This window comes from Ctenocephalides felis, unplaced genomic scaffold (genome assembly GCF_003426905.1).
Source record: "Ctenocephalides felis isolate EL2017-DRISC unplaced genomic scaffold, ASM342690v1 CF-g0.4_SCAFFOLD_03571, whole genome shotgun sequence".
NCBI classification, from domain to species: domain Eukaryota; kingdom Metazoa; phylum Arthropoda; class Insecta; order Siphonaptera; family Pulicidae; genus Ctenocephalides; species Ctenocephalides felis.
In genome coordinates, this window is record NW_020539725.1 from 48,076,802 (window position 1) to 48,093,412 (window position 16,611).

General features: G+C 27.9%; 1 protein-coding gene across 3 annotated transcripts in view; it reads right to left on the minus strand.

Moving 5' to 3' along the window:
* Nucleotides 1–3,433: 3,433 nt before the first annotated feature.
* LOC113384428 (kinesin light chain-like) overlaps nucleotides 3,434–16,611 on the minus strand; it is a 76,143-nt gene continuing 62,965 nt past the window's right edge. For 2 of the 3 annotated variants that reach the window (XM_026622143.1, XM_026622142.1), the window contains exons 2-11: nucleotides 9,849–10,086; nucleotides 9,620–9,754; nucleotides 9,369–9,552; nucleotides 9,140–9,264; nucleotides 8,740–8,917; nucleotides 8,472–8,659; nucleotides 7,660–7,864; nucleotides 7,158–7,384; nucleotides 6,821–6,997; nucleotides 5,916–6,073 (exon numbers count right to left, since the gene is read on the minus strand). In XM_026622143.1, coding sequence (XP_026477928.1) covers nucleotides 5,987–6,073; nucleotides 6,821–6,997; nucleotides 7,158–7,384; nucleotides 7,660–7,864; nucleotides 8,472–8,659; nucleotides 8,740–8,917; nucleotides 9,140–9,264; nucleotides 9,369–9,552; nucleotides 9,620–9,754; nucleotides 9,849–10,061 — 1,719 coding nt within the window. In that variant the 5' untranslated portion in view covers nucleotides 10,062–10,086 and the 3' untranslated portion in view covers nucleotides 5,916–5,986. Of the gene's footprint in view, nucleotides 3,489–5,915; nucleotides 6,074–6,820; nucleotides 6,998–7,157; nucleotides 7,385–7,659; nucleotides 7,865–8,471; nucleotides 8,660–8,739; nucleotides 8,918–9,139; nucleotides 9,265–9,368; nucleotides 9,553–9,619; nucleotides 9,755–9,848; nucleotides 10,087–16,611 lie in introns of those variants that run through there. The other variant, XM_026622144.1, reaches the window with a different exon arrangement.

Genomic DNA, 16,611 nt, shown 5'->3' on the forward strand with positions numbered 1-16,611 from the left:
TTCAAAGTCCAGAGTGCTAACCATTACACCATGGAACCGTTGGAACAGTTTCTGTCGCAAGCAATTAATATTGGCGTCGGTGAATTAAGATATTTAACTCGGTATTTAAAACTAGCGAGCATATGCGGTCAACCCTCCTATAACGCGGTTTTCATACTAAGCGGAGCTAAAATTGCAAAGTTTCTGTTAAACAGCTCATAAGTTTTTTTAATTTATCATATTTTTTTGAATTTATTAATCTCCTTCTAAATGCTGTGATTCCTACTAATTCTGAGTTTTTATAACACGAAGCTCTTACAACACGTTAGTTTTTTTGTATAGCGAAAGAAATGCCTTTATGCAGTCCAGACTGGTGTTTTATCTGGGTATGTCGAACTCAATACCGCCCTGGTATAATACCGACTAAAATCTCCGCTTTGCCCTTGCCACTGGTCCTCACGTAAACCGCCTTTAGGCATTACTTTGTGGGGGGAGGATCTAGAGTGTTATCATTCTTAACTTGATTTTATAATACGATAAACAACACAATAGGTAGTTTTGATGGATTGTACATTATTTTTATATCACTGTTATTGTTCTGTTTTATTTTTACCCTGTTTTGTTTTATATTCAATTTATTGTATTTTTTGTATAATATCTTTTTTGTACATGATTTACAGTTTTGTAAATAATTATTTACCGTCTTAAGACTGTTACAATTTTGATTACCAAAATAAATTGCTACAAAAAAGAACTATTGTACGTTAAATTCGAGTTTTTATAACATGTTTCCCAAATTACACGGTACGCACTCACTTGAAAATAACCTGTAGACAAATTCAATTTGCTTCAGGAGCATATTAAACAAGGCTACGGATTCTGATAAAACTACTTTGAACAAAAAATAAACAAGTACCACAGAGAATGGGAGAGGAATAAATTTTATTAGGTGTAATATGAGAGAAAAGGAAACCGAGTCGGACCCATATTGGCACTGAAGTTAAGCGCGATATGTGAAGAATTATTAGAGGGACTAAAAAGACTGGAATATAGAAGAGTGCAGATGTAATTCAAAAAGAGTGAAATTATATGAAAAATGTGTTAAATTGCACTACTCAATGTTTATTATACTCATATATGTAAATGAAATAATTATATGTGGCCGGTATAGAAAAGTGAATTTTAACGATAGTACTAGGTGAAATAAATATCCAAATTGGTGCTTACTATCGAGATAATATTTTTTAATTAGTTCTTAAGAACTCTAATTATAATAACGATAAACAAATCGTGATTTAGAATTAAAAACCTTGAACCTAAAAATAAAAGGTACGTCGACGATCTAAAATTAACTTTCAAACTTACATACTGAAATAATCAAAATACATCTCTTTTATATGATTGAATTTTATAGAAATCAATACGATATAATATTTATTAAATACGCAGCACATATATGTACTAAGAACTAATTAAATAATTAATAATTATTATGATTCAAGATATATATTATATATACTCACCAGCAAAGGGAACATAAAAGTTTGATTACCCAAATATATCTCAATACCAATTTCAATAGCAGTTTGAAATCAAATTACGTTATTAAATGGTGGTTCTTCTAAGAAATAATAAATTGCTCCAGAAATGCTCTCATTCCCGGAAACCGGATATCTTGCGCGGCATCTCCGCTAGAACTTCCTTAAAAAATAATCTTGTAAAATATAAATTGAAACTTTCAATTGAATCTTGCAAAAAATATATATTGACAGAGCCTTAAGTTATTGATCAAATTCTTAGAATAATTTAATTCATAAGTTTCATTATTATATGCGGATTTAATAAGTGGACATAAAATTTCACATAATAACTCGGTATATCATATTATTGAGCTGTTCGCAAAGTAAATTAACTTTTTAGTCGTCATTGAAAATAGTTAATCATGTATCGAATTAGTAATGAAATTATTCAAAACTTAATTTTAAAAAATTAACGTATTATCGTCCTTCGCACGTGTCTTTTGTTTCATCAGTTTCCGGAAACGCCTAAAATGGTTATTATTTTATTTTATATATTTAAAAAGTTATGAATCTCTTTACATATTAATAATAAATAAAACATTTAATAAATACCAAGCGCATCAGTTTATTTCAAAACCTGCATCAATACAAAGAAAGCACGCTTACACAGTTGGTTGAAATATTTTTTATTACAAATCAGAAACTGTTATTACGTAATTAATTATTATTACGTAATTAATTATTACGTAAAAATATTCAGTACTAAAATATTAGTTATACCATCATAATAATTTATATTTCTGATTCAAAATATTAACTATTAAATACTGATTTCACCAAGCTTAATTCATCTTTCTAGTATAAAATATATATTCTATAGCATAATTATAATGATGCATATGTAATAAAATAGATTGAAAATAATTTCAGTTACAATACGAGCAAGTTGATCTCTCATTATAAAATCTCAAGATTTAACTTAATACTTTCTTGCAAAATAAGTGAGATTAGTATATTAGTTAGATTTTTATTGATCTATATGAGCGTACAATATTTTGCCATGCATTTTTTTAGTTTCAGAAAATATTTTTCATATTAATTTAAATATTGATTGTATAACATAAAAGTTCATTAAAAATAGCATAAGTATGCTCTATTAAACTAAGTCAATTAAAAATAAAACGAAAATTGCACAATTTTTGCTATATAAATTTCATGCGGTATGAAAATTTGACCTCGATTCATGCATTTTATGTTGTTGGGTAGTGAAGAATTTTGAATATAACCCCATGCATAGTTACTAGTACTGTTAGGTGTCATGTAATTAAACATTTGCTTGTTTATGGTATTTTAAATTAAATAGGTTATAAAATTACAATGTTGCTATTTTTGTCATCACGACACAGAAATTTGATACTGAATGCAATGATAACTAGTTACTTTCCCTAACTAATATCAGCATTTGATGTCATTTCACAAAATTCTGTTTTAGAAACTTCATTGTTATTTTAAAAACTAAACTAACTAAACTAATTTAAAAATGGTAATTAACTGTGAGCATTGCACAAGATAAATGTGGAAAAAAGTTATTTTTTAATGTTTCACTTTCTAAGTCCCGCCTGCTGATAAATTTGTGATCTGGTAATGTATCATAAAGCTATCAAAATATACAATTAGTTAAATATTAATATTGTTATGCTAATAATAAGTTGTTATGTTATTATATCAGATATAAATTAAATTATTCTTATTTTGCTTTAAGCATCAATAGTACTATCAAATTAATATTTAATGAAATCTTTTTAAAATATATTAGAAGATCTTAAAACAATTTCAATATAAAATCTAAGCATTGAAATTAAATACAATTAAATCTAGGAATGTGATATTATGTACAAAATTATATCATTTAATTAACTAGCATTCTAAATCATTGGTGCGTATTGGGTATAAAGTTCATTGTAGCGACCTCACTAACTTCCTGCCTGACTGAAACGAGATGTAAACAAAAAAAATATATAAATGGATACAATATATATATATATATATATATATATATATATATATATATATATATAGTTATATATTTATAATACAGTTGGAGATCTCCGAAGATATGACTCTTCTCATAGTCACATTCAGGTAAATCAAACTTTAATTAGTTTATATATATAAATGTTTATATATAAACATACTATAATAACAAAATTATGCTATTCTCAGTTAAAAGATAAAATTAAAATAATTGGGAAATTAAAATGAATTATCACACAAACACCAAAAGCAGAAAGATAAATCTAAAGAAGCTAGATTGCTAACTACAAGCACTCAATAATAAATACTGATGCTTACTAAACAAAAATAATTCTTTCTATAAAGTTGTAGAAACTATAAAATAAAAATAATAGTTTCATATACAAATAAATTAAAAGGCTGACAAATAAAAGTAATAATAAAAGTGTATTTCTGCACTTTACAAAAAAAAATCCATTATATTTTAAACCTTGATACAGTAACAAAAATTTATTAGTGCTCTTATTAATGTGATACTTTATGCTTCAAAAATCAAATATTTATACAATAATTATTATCTATTGAATTTTTTTTCTTATATATTAATATTGAATATTAGCAGACCTTTATTATGAGTCAAAATTTTTTGTATTTTCTATTACATTTCATCAATATTTTCAAAGAGATTATTAAAAAACTTAATTAAATAATAAAGATATATAATTCATAGCTGAAATAAAATAACCCAACAAATAGAAGTACATAAATTTGTAAAGCTTAATCATTGCAAAGCATGTTTCATATTTTCAAGGCTTAGCAAAATATTTTAAATCATAAAGGATTAATTGAACATATAATATAAAATAAATTATTATAAAAGGCTTTTGAAATAAAAATTATATGGAAACAATAAATTCATAATTGAATAAATGCGTGTGTATAAACACTTTCATTAAAATTTTTCTAAAAAATATTATTCTTAACAATTTCATCAATTAATTCAAAGCTTATATTTTTTCTGTTTTTGATAATTTTTTTTGAAATAAATTAATTTTATGACAAAGTCATTCTATGTAATTAAATACGTTTTAATATACAATTATTATCAACTAGGCGTAGTTTCTAAAATAGCTTTTTCCATAACATCAAACACTCTGCACAAAACTCTGAATATTTGAAATATTTTATCAAAAATATAATAACATAAAGATCAATCTTCGTCAAGCTCTTCTAATATTTATAAAATATTCCAGATAATTCGTATAAAATGATTCTTCCACATTCAACAGCCAATCTGATCGATATGTATTTTTAAATATTATACAAAATAAATTTAGCATCTTCGTTATCTTATTGTTATTGCATCCTAAATTATACTTTTTCGACCGTTTCTAAAATATTGAAACATTGCTTTGATCATTTCATAAGACACAGAATGTATGATTCACAATTTGAATTTTATTTCTTAATATCATTAACTCATTGTCAGCTAAAAAGTGGTTCCATAGCTATTTCTAAATAAGTCGTCAAACAGTAAAATTTTCGGTTTGAAAATAATAAATGATATTAAAACTTTGAAGGCTTAATACCTAAACACAATGATCAAATGTTAACTAAGCACTTTTGGAATGTATAATAACAATTAGTTAACATTTATAAAATATTAGCACAATTTTGGAACAGTAAAAATAAATAGAAGTGAAACCAAGAACATAAATATAAATGAATAAGTAATATAATTAAAAGGTTATTGCACAAACAAAGACTAAGTCTAATCTACTAATAAAAGACAAACATAATGTTTCAATATTTAAGAACAGGTACATATAAGCCACTTTTTTTCACAATAATCAACAAGGCTATCATATCAACAACCTTTAATCTAAGTTATATCGAATTTAATACCTATGTAAAATTAGTTTTAACAATTTTCTCTTTATTAAATAAAAAAATCCAAATAGAAAAAAAGCTGACATACAAACAGCGATTGAATAAAAAGCGAAGTTTGAAAACAATTTTCTTAAGACATAAAATTTGCAAGATTGCGGTATAAATAAATAATATAAATAAAATTACATACACATTGAAATTAAAATCACATAAATAAAGCAAAAGTAAAATATTTCAAAAATATTTTAAGCACCATAATCAATTGCACAAATAGAATATTCTTTGAAACCGAATAAAAGACGCTTACCCTATTAAAATAAATAATTATCACACTTCATCAAGTGCCTTTATTAAAAGAAAAAAAAAAATGATTGCACTCTAATGTGGTAAAATTTGAAAAGTAATTTTAACCACAAAACATATTTCAAGGAACGTTGATGTTTCTGTAGCTCGTTATAAAATTTAAATTAAAAATCACTGTTCCTATGTCAATTCCTTTTCCTGTACGGACCGAAATTTTAGCCAAAAATGTACAATCTATAGATTCATAATATATAAGTTATCGTTGAATAATAATAATTTGTTCAATGATGAGAAGGTGAACTGATGCCCAGGGCGTTGAACAATTTAGTTTTCAGTCCAGACTGCGCAGGCGATTGTCCTTGGCCGGCCTTCATTTCAAAATACGATACGAAACAAAAATTAAAACACATAAGGTAAGCATACCAAAATACATTAATTATGTAACTAAATTAATAAACAAGTATTGTAACAAGCAAATAGAATAATAATCAAAGTTTGCTGGTGAGTCAGAATTGAAAAGTAAAAAGCAGAATAAAGATTTAATAAAAAATAAAGCAACAATATATGAAATACTTATTTTATATACTCACAAAAGAATTTGATTAAGAAAATTCCGCAATAATACATAAAAAAATCTAAACATCGAAAAATAATTCATACTTAATGTAAAATGCATTAAGCAGACTTCAAATTCATGCATAATAAGACAAACGAACGAATACACTTCAAAGAGTCCTCAATATTTAAAAAAAAATTAAAATATGGATATAACAGATAGAGCCTTAATTGAAACTTTAATGGATTTCGAATTTGTGAATAATAATCTAAACTAGAATTAACACATTAATCTACATCGATTAGTTTTAGGATTACTACTAGACTACCTTTTTTCGGCATTTACATGACTTTCAAGAACAAATTTATCAACAATAAAAAAATATGACTAAGAAGTAACACAATCTTTATCATAATTTATTTTTTACCAATGAATTTATTTTTAAAGCAATGTAAATTCCAGAAAAGGCATATAAGAACTATTATCTAATACCTCCAACCTCTTTCATTAGCACATACATTCAGTATAATTCTAATAGTGTAATTCTTTACAAACTTACATCTTCGGAGTGATCGTAGTCTAAACTTTCGCGGGAACCCGCTTGCCCACGCATTGCGTTGTTTCTGATTCCTGAAGTGGGCCGTCCAGATCCACGTCGCTCACCAGGCGAACCGTCAGCACCTTGGCCACCTAAGATCTGTGCTACTTTTGCTTGTTTTATTACGTCTAAGGCCTGCTATAAGAATAATTAAAATGTGAAAACAGAATTTCCTCCACTATCATAAGAAATCATAAAATTAGCAAGTCAGGTTTTTTTGTGAAAACAAACTTTTCCTATGAAAAATTTGAAATTATATCCAACAATCCTAGTAAATGAATTTACTAGTGTGCTTTACCTCTTTTCTTGTTCTCAAGGCGCAATCTTCTAAAGTTTCTGCGGCTTCATATTTTCCCTGCCTGCGATACAAAGCACCAAGATTCTTCAAAGTAGTGGTAACTGTTGGAGAATCAACTCGTGCAGCCTTGTGCCAGCCACCGTATTCACCGTATGGAGCATTTTCGCGAGATTTCAATTTATTCTCTTCACGTTCCTCTGCTACTTGCCAAATTGGTTTATTATCACCTACAAAAAAAAACATAAATTGAGCTGTTATTAAAATAAATATTTACAAAGCATCCAATATAAATTCTGAGCTCAAAGATAGTCTATTCTAAAAAATATAACATATGTACTTATGACCCTTTGACTGACCTAATTTGAATAAATTATCAAAAGAAATTTTCTGACCATAAGTTTAAAATAAAAAGCAAAACAATTCGCCATTTTTTAGTTTCAATACTCATATCAATACTATTATATTGTTATGTCAATATATTCCTAATTATTAATTATCTCACCGTCTATTGTGCCGAATTCCCTTTCATGTGCCCTGGTCAATACTTGCTTGTATAATGTTTCAGCATCCTTGTATTTGGCTTGTTTTAGATAGCATGAAGCCAAATTATTTTTAGTTTTAGCTACGTTAGAGTCATCTGGACCCAATTTCAGTTCATAGATCTCTAAAGCACGCTGATAATAACGTTCAACTTCCTCATATTTACCCTGCATGATATTTGCATTATAGTTCAACTGCAACTAATTATTCACTTAGAAGAGGGAATCTTGCGCTGAATTCTCATAAAGACTGTATGTATATTTTTTAACATAATAAAAATATAATAGCATTAGTTACAATCGTTAATTGACAATGAATTTTAAATGCAAAAACTAAAAACATTCAGGGCATGTAAAACTATTACAATCTATTAAAAATATTTGTTAATAAAATTTTTATATTGAACATTGCATATGCTACTAATAAAAAGCATGCAAGATTCCCACCTAAGTGATAGTACATACTTTACACTTGATAGTCACTATGTACTCATAGATAAACAATAATCATTCAAATTTTATTTTGACCATTGACAAAATTTACATGATTATCAGTCATTCAGATTCTAATAATAAATGTATAAATCTGAAAAAGTTAAATCAGTTAATGAATAAATTATATGTATGAATATGTATAAAAGAAAAATCATAGTTTTGAATTTTCTAATAATGTTAATTCAAATAATGTAGTTTTTAGCCACAATTATATTATATAAAAAAAAATCTAAACATTTAAAACATATATGAAATATTTCATATTATCCACCATTTGTACCTGATTTTGGCAAAGCAATGCCAAGTTATTCAATTGTTTAGCTACATCAGGATGATCCCTACCCAAAACCTTCTCACGAATCTCAAGTGCTCTTTTGCACAATGGTTCCGCATCCTTATATTTGCCTCGTTTTCCATAAAGCACTGCCAAGTTATTCAATGTTGCTGCAACAGCTGGGTGATTTTCACCTGCCAATTGAGCAATCAAAATATATATCAATCAATCATATCAATCTCATTTGTTATAAGCCTGAAATTCATATAATTACCTAATGTCTTTTCTCTGATAGCTAGAGCATCATTCAACAAATTTGCTGCCTCCTTGTATTTGTTTTGATCTCTATACACCAGCGCCAGTATATTTAACATGGTTGCTACATCAGGATGATCATGTCCTGATGTCTTTTCTAAGTCTTCTAATGCTTGTTTGCATAGGGGAACAGCCACCTTTGTGAGATAAAATGATTGAAATTATTTGATATTAGAATTTTGAATATAAAGATAAAGATAATATATATAAAGATTTTATACTAATTAATAAAAATTATTATCAATAAATCAATTATTATCAATCATACAGTTTAAAGAATTAAATAAACGTAATATATTAAAAAATAGAATTTATTTTCGGGTATCTTTATATTAGAAGAATCAGTTTCTGATATAAACCTCATAACGTCCTTGAGATGCATATTGAATAACCAAGTTGTGCAAAGTTCTTAATCTTGCAGGAATTTCATAACCTGCTGTGACTTGGTTAGCAAACTGGGAAGGTGGAGTAGGAGACATTGTACCTAAATAAAGAAATGCAATGATAGTAATGTTAATAGAAAATAATAATAGACAAACACACAATGTGTAAACACATTTTGTGAATAAAAATTATAATTGTAATTACCTCGTTCCTCTTGGTCATCGTCAGGGAATAAATCAACAACAGGATCTTGATCCCTGTGGCTTTTGTCTCTGTTATTACCATCTTCATCCTGATTCGAGTCAGCGCTATCATATTGGCGCACTGAAGCCATGAAGTCCAAATGCTTCTTTTCTTCCTCCAAAGTGGCAACTGCTTGTTCTGACGACTGCAAAACTCAATTGATTAATACAAATTCGAATTTAGACCGAATTATTAAGTAATTAGTAAGAAACCTGTAATTTTTGCTGGGTGTTGGCTAATTCATCTCTCAACCAGGCATTTTCTTGGCATAATCTTCGTACTTGTGTGCGCAATTTTTGCTTCTCTGCTTCAACCGCTTGTAAGTGTGATGCAAGCGCCATCATAACCTAAATAACAATAAAATGTAAAATTTGCTTTAAAGAATAAGTCAAAAAATATTATTAAATAATATATAAAATATTAACTCTGTGCTTTTCCCACCTGAGCTTCTCCCAAGCCCAGCTCAATTGCCTCAATGCTTTTGCGTACGATCCTATCTCGCTCACGGTCGCTGCCTTCTTCAACGGCACCTTCTGCTGTGGCAGCTGCTGCTGCAGCAGCGAGAGCAGCAGCATGTTCGCAACGTAATGCCTCCAATCCTTGCAGAACGGCACGGGTGCCTTGCAGGATCTCCTCCTGCGACATTTGCGTCATTTTGCCGAGTGCTTCGATCTTGCGCCTGAAGAAACAGATAATGGTGATATAGAAGCAATCAATGGTAAACTACTAATACAATTATGATATGAAATGGAATGTTTATTGGGTTCGTCTGATGCAATGATGGGTTTGTTCCCTCTGAGCTCAAAGTGATGAAAACTGATCAAAGTTGACGGTTTGGAACTGTTTGGATCAATCTGCGCATACACTTGATTATGATGACGAATAATGACACGCAATTAAACTCAAATGAAATGTTAACCTATGGAAAGCACTAAGCTCAATTCAACGTACGAAAAATTGTTCCTATTTTAATAGTTCCTAACATATTATACTATAATATCATCTGGCTAATGTAGAGAAATTGTAAGCAATATAAATATGCTAGTCAAAACCAGCGCATTGAATATAGTATTTTTGTTTCTCAACAAAACTATAGTACTTGATATCGATCAAGTCTTGTTTTCCATTCGCAGTTATTATTCGAATCAAAACCAATTAATAAAAATTATGCCGGAACACATGAAGACAATATATAAAAATATTATGCATGGCAATTAAAGGCGGCATTAATAAAATAAAACTTACATAACATAGTACGATGTGACGATATTTTTACTGTGCAATTATATGTAAAAGAAATGGGGTATGGGCGTGTTTCCATACAGAATCGGCCCCACCCTGGTATTTAAATAATTTTGATTCCAATATATAGCTCTTTTTAAAATAATACGATATACCAATTTTCAACTCCCTATCTCATCATTTGGTGAAGATATCAGATATCAGTGAAAACAAGTAAAAGTGGCCCCCTTTTTCAAACTCACTTTTTGTCGGAAATATGAGAGATATCGGAAAAATATTAACGTGATTCTATTCACACTGATCTTGTCTATATTATTCATAACAAATGATGTGAAAAAAATATTTGTTAGTCGATCAAATGATAAAAATAATTATTCATTTTACATTTCCTACTAGTGCGGCGCTTTGGACTACTTCTAAATTAGCAGCATTCGAAAGCCTGTACATTTTTTTTCTGTTATTCAAAATTTCATTCAAATCATCATTCATTTCATTAAAATTGAAGATCGAATTTCGAAAGAAACTCATTTTATTTATTTCATTAAGGTACTAAAATGATTTTATATCAGAAACTCACTGTTAATTTTACAACAAAAAGTTAATTTTACTAAATGTGAAAATATTGGAAATAAATATAAAAAAATGTCTTAAGGATGTACTTATTGGATAATGAAAGAGCATACGCCGCTGTTCTACTTGTTAAATTGAAATTAATTATATAAATACTAGTTGAGAATCTCATAATCATTCGGCGTTAGTACAAATGCAGACAATTGATACTTGTTTCATCATGATCATGATACAATTATTAAAGATTTCTTACTGAGATTTATATACAGTTGAAAATTTAAAAACCACATATAAGAAATGAAATTATTTACATTTTTTCAATTCAATTTTAAATATAGTAGGTTGATATAATTATAAGTAATATATTTACTGTTGTTTTCAGAACTTTATAGTATCAAGTTTAGTAACTACTATAACTAAACTACTATTTTATATACAAATTTAGAATTTTAGAACCGTAATTATAATAATTAGTTGATTTAAAAGTCAATAACAATTTTTAAATAAATGTTTATTAAATGTAGAGCAACTATAAAGTGCCTAGAATCGAGCAACAATTAAACATACATTTTATCAATGTATAAGGAAATAATTTAGTAAAAGATTGGATTGAAATTTATTTCTTGTTTGAGTAAACGACAATATTTTTGTAAAATTTAATTATATTAAATTTTTAATATTTTCTAATATATAATTTATATATTTATATCGTAAACGCACCCAGAAATTATTAAAAACCATACAATATAACATATTGTAAAATTCAAAATACTATCTGAAAATTTAAGAACTATTTATTAAATAAATTATTAAAAAATTGAAAACTGTATAATAATATTAAATAGTATTTATTATTATTATACAGTTTCCAATTTTTCCAATAATATTTTAGTATTTCAGTAAATAATAAATAGGTCATAGCATTTGCACTATAGATCGATTCTACGATATTGCTCTAGTTTACAAATACTTTCCCAATAGTTTTTGCTTGCTTTTTTATTTAAGTAATAGTGCCCTAAATATACCAAAGTATGAAATAACACAAATATATATATATATATATATATATATATATATATATATATATGCGTCAAAGACTTCTGTAAACATATTTAAATTTATTAACATAAAGTGTAAACAAGAAGTGCTAAAAAAATATTAACCGCTCTTTATATAATAACTATTATCAAACATTTCATTTCAAATTCATAACATTTGATGGTACGATTTTAATACGTAAATAAATGTAAATGATGCAAAGTATAAGTAATAAATAATAAATAAGTAATAAATAATAATTTTTGAAAAAAAAATTTTTTCTTTATTTTGACATATTTTGGAAGATTTGAACTTTTTTTCAAAGTACTGCTTTAACTGCATAAAGACAAAATATGAAGCGCGTAAGCGCCGCGTCGCTGTCTAACGGATAAACATTAGTACGGAACCCATAGGAATGTAAACAAAATTTATTCTTGTTGTTAAAATCTCTATAAAATATCTGATAATTTGATGTGCATATGTCTAATGATCATTTTTGACAGCCAAATGGCATTTTTTTTTTACTTTTTTCGTTAGATCTCCGAAACCGCTATATCTGCCCTTATGAAAATTTGATCAATTCTTCATCTTGTCAATACAAGTAAAATGTTTTTTGAATTATTAAAATCGGACGCTCCGTTCTCTTAAAAACTGTGGTACCGTTTTTGGCACTTTTTGCCCCATATTTTCGGAACGGCTAGACCTGCCTCCGCCAAAAACTAATCAGCACGTCTCCTTATCAGTACGAATCGAATGATTTTTGAATTATTCAAATTGCTTCATCGTGTTTCCCGAAATTGTCGACGAAATTTGTATTCGCACACACATACATACACGCACACACACACACATACATCCATTTTTTCTAAGGTATGCCAAAATATTCAGAAACCTCTGAAACGTAAAGATATATAAAAATTTTCATTTTCGATTTTTTTGTGATTACTATAACTTACCCTACGGGAAGTTAAAAATGTAAGATTGGCGATAAATTATCATTATATTCTTTTAGAAATTATCATATGTGATTTAACTATATATGTCTAAATTTACTGGATGTCGACTAAGGACAGGTGTAAATGATGAAAAAAAAATCTTCCAGAAAGATATTATGGTATAGTTTTTTAAAATACATGTTTGTACATATCATGTATTTCAGTGAAAAATAAACTATGTCGTTTTAGTTGTAAAATAAATAGCATTCTACAATTTGAACAATGTAGAATGTATAACATTTGGAATACCCAGGAACGCATTATTTAATAATATTGAATATGTATACATTTTATAAAATAAAAATAAATCGTTTAATAAATTTCGCTCTTTCTCTTAAAATAGAATTTACAAGAAATAGAAAATATATGTGATTTTCCTTTAGTTAAGTACATGGCATCATAAAAATATACATTCCACTCAAATCCAGTAACAAATTCTGCTCTCACTTTCCCCATACAATTTAATTATTGTTATCAGTGTCGAATTAAGCACTTAAATCTCACTTTGTTTCTGATATGACGAATTAACTTTTTGGTAACTGATAATTTTTCCTATAGATATTGCGAAAATTGTTGCAATAACCTTCGCTTGATGATAGCGCTTATATTTGAAAAATCATGTTGCGTGCGTAAACCATACCCGAACAGTATGAGTTATTTGTTTTAAATTAAATGTAATGCCTTGTACAGACAAACAATTAAAACAGACAGTTGGAATAAAATATGCACAGAGTGCGTGTGTGAATTTTACATCAAGGAAAAAGTAATTATTTTTATACGTTGACATGGAAGTCATCGCAGTCTATGTTCTAGAACACTGCAGTGTAATAGTGATTTAATATTCATCGAGTAGTATTCACTTTTGTTTGCTTTGTGAAGTTTGTGAAATAAATTACACAGGTAAGGCTTACATGGGTAACATTAATACTATTCAATAGAACAGTATTATTCATAAACATACTATTACTAAAACTCGATACTGAAACTATCAACTAACAGCGTTCGATAATAAATTTTAACATAGTAATGGGCCGAAAATCGAAAATGAAATTTTTTGCATATCTTCACGTTTCAGAGGTTTCTGAACATTTTGGCATACCTCAGAAAAAATGGATGTATGTGTGTGTGTGTGTGTGTTTTGTATGTCCGCATTTTTCGTCCACTTTTCGGGCGTACGGATTAACCCATTTGAATGGTTCAAAAAACATTCGATTTCTTTTGATAGAGAGATGTGCTGATTAGTTTTTGGCGAAGGCAGATCCAGCCGTTACGGGGATACGGAGTAAAGAGTGCCAAAATTGAAAACTAGTTTTTTGATAAAACGGAGCATCCCATTGATTATATTGATCCAAAAAATATTCAATTCGTAATGATTAGGAAAAGTGGTGATTGATACAGAGCTAAATGTACAATAAATTGTAGTTTTTGAGGGAACTAAGCGATTTAAACGATTCAAAAAACTTTTTGCTTCTGTTGACAAAACAACTGCTTTGGAGGAAAAAATTATTTTAATTTTTTTTTCAAGATAATTTTAAATTTTTACTTGTATATAGTTATAATTCAGATTTTAATTTTAATTCTGGCTAAAGTTCTAAAGCTCACTTATATACTTTAAATAAATGATTTTAAATTTGGAATTCAATTTATATAGTTCTTACGAATATTAAAATAATACAATATTTATAATAATCTATTTGAAAACATTTATCCTCGAACATTTTGTTACTGTACGGGAAGTTCCAGCAATTTGCCTTAAGGCACGATGCCATACACTACTAGTTAATGTGCCAACTGGTAAGATTTTTGATACCAAGTACCAAACAGTTTTGCAAGATGGTCATCATAGACGTCAAGAAAAGTGGGACATGACAACTTTCTAACGTTTTTTTTAAAAATTTTGCATGTTCATCATTTATAGCAAAATCATTTACTCTAGTTCAATAGAAGTACGAATTCTGTCACGGATTCTGTTACAGATTGTCGACGTATTGACGAGAAATAACAATAAAATTTTGCAATATGTAATGATTATAAATAAACATATTATCATCCTTGGATAAAATAAATGATTAACATTTGACTCTCACAGTTGTACAACTCCACTTGACTTTGATTACAGCTCGACCTTTAATTATCATTTCCTTTTCAGCCGGAAGATTGCTCATTTCAAACTTACCTATACTAATTAAACAAACTATAGTACAATAGTAAAAACTTGATTTGTCGATTTTTACGATAAGAACACAGTAATGATTGCCCCAGGTATTGTAAACCTGAATGGATCATATGCTTGCATTTTCCTCACCAAGATAAATAAAAGATAAAAGATAATAACCAAACGAATAAAAGATAAAAGATAATGCCTCGTTGTAAAGAAGCTCTGTAATTTACGCAATTGTGAAATTTTAAATACGGGTGCTCTATAAGAAAATTTGGAGAAACTCAATAATTTTAATTTCTGGTGTATCCTAGTTAAAGTTCAATATTTGATAATATATTAAGATAGTATGAGTTTGGCAACTAAGTACAAGTAAGTACTTTTTGTGAGCTTATGGTTTGATTTTCCATCTTTCAATGAATACCAAACGAAACCTACGCAATCGATCAAACAACTCGTTTTACTGATTGACATCTAAATTGTCTACTATCCATTACCAAGAAGTATTTTACTTCTACGTCAGCAAACCCAAAAATGCAATTGAAACCAAAGCTAAAAACCGCACTTACTTAGTTGCCAACCTTATCTATTATGATTAATATCGTATCTATTATGGTGGATTTCCTGGACGTTGTTTAGAATTCCTAATCATTTAGTCTTAATGATGTTGACCAAATCTTATTAACAAAAAACTAATAATAATCTGATTATTCACTGGATGTTTGTGTATTCTGACCACATACTGAATATTCTTTTGTACTAAATGTGATCAATAGTGTAATGAGCATTCGACCGCAACTATTCAAAATTAGTAGGGCGGAAAACGTAGAGCAGATTAAACGACTCCGTTGAATGGATAATTATTGATTCATGTAGAAATTTTATAAATTAATAAATTCAAAGAAGGTGCAGTGTATACAAATTTAGTATATATATACGCTTTATGACTATAAATAAATTAGAAAGTATAAAATAAATGTGAATAAATGAAAAGTAAATATATAAAGTGCAAATATTTTATACTAAAAATAAGTTCACCAAGTACAGTCAATCCGCGCTATAAAGCTCAGAATTAAAACAAATCACATCCTTTGTGGCCCGTTATATAGAGGACAATAATATAGTTAATAACTAACGAAGTATATTTGAATTCTCTGGAAGCAAGTGTTGATACAATTAGTATTTTGGCAACAATTTTATA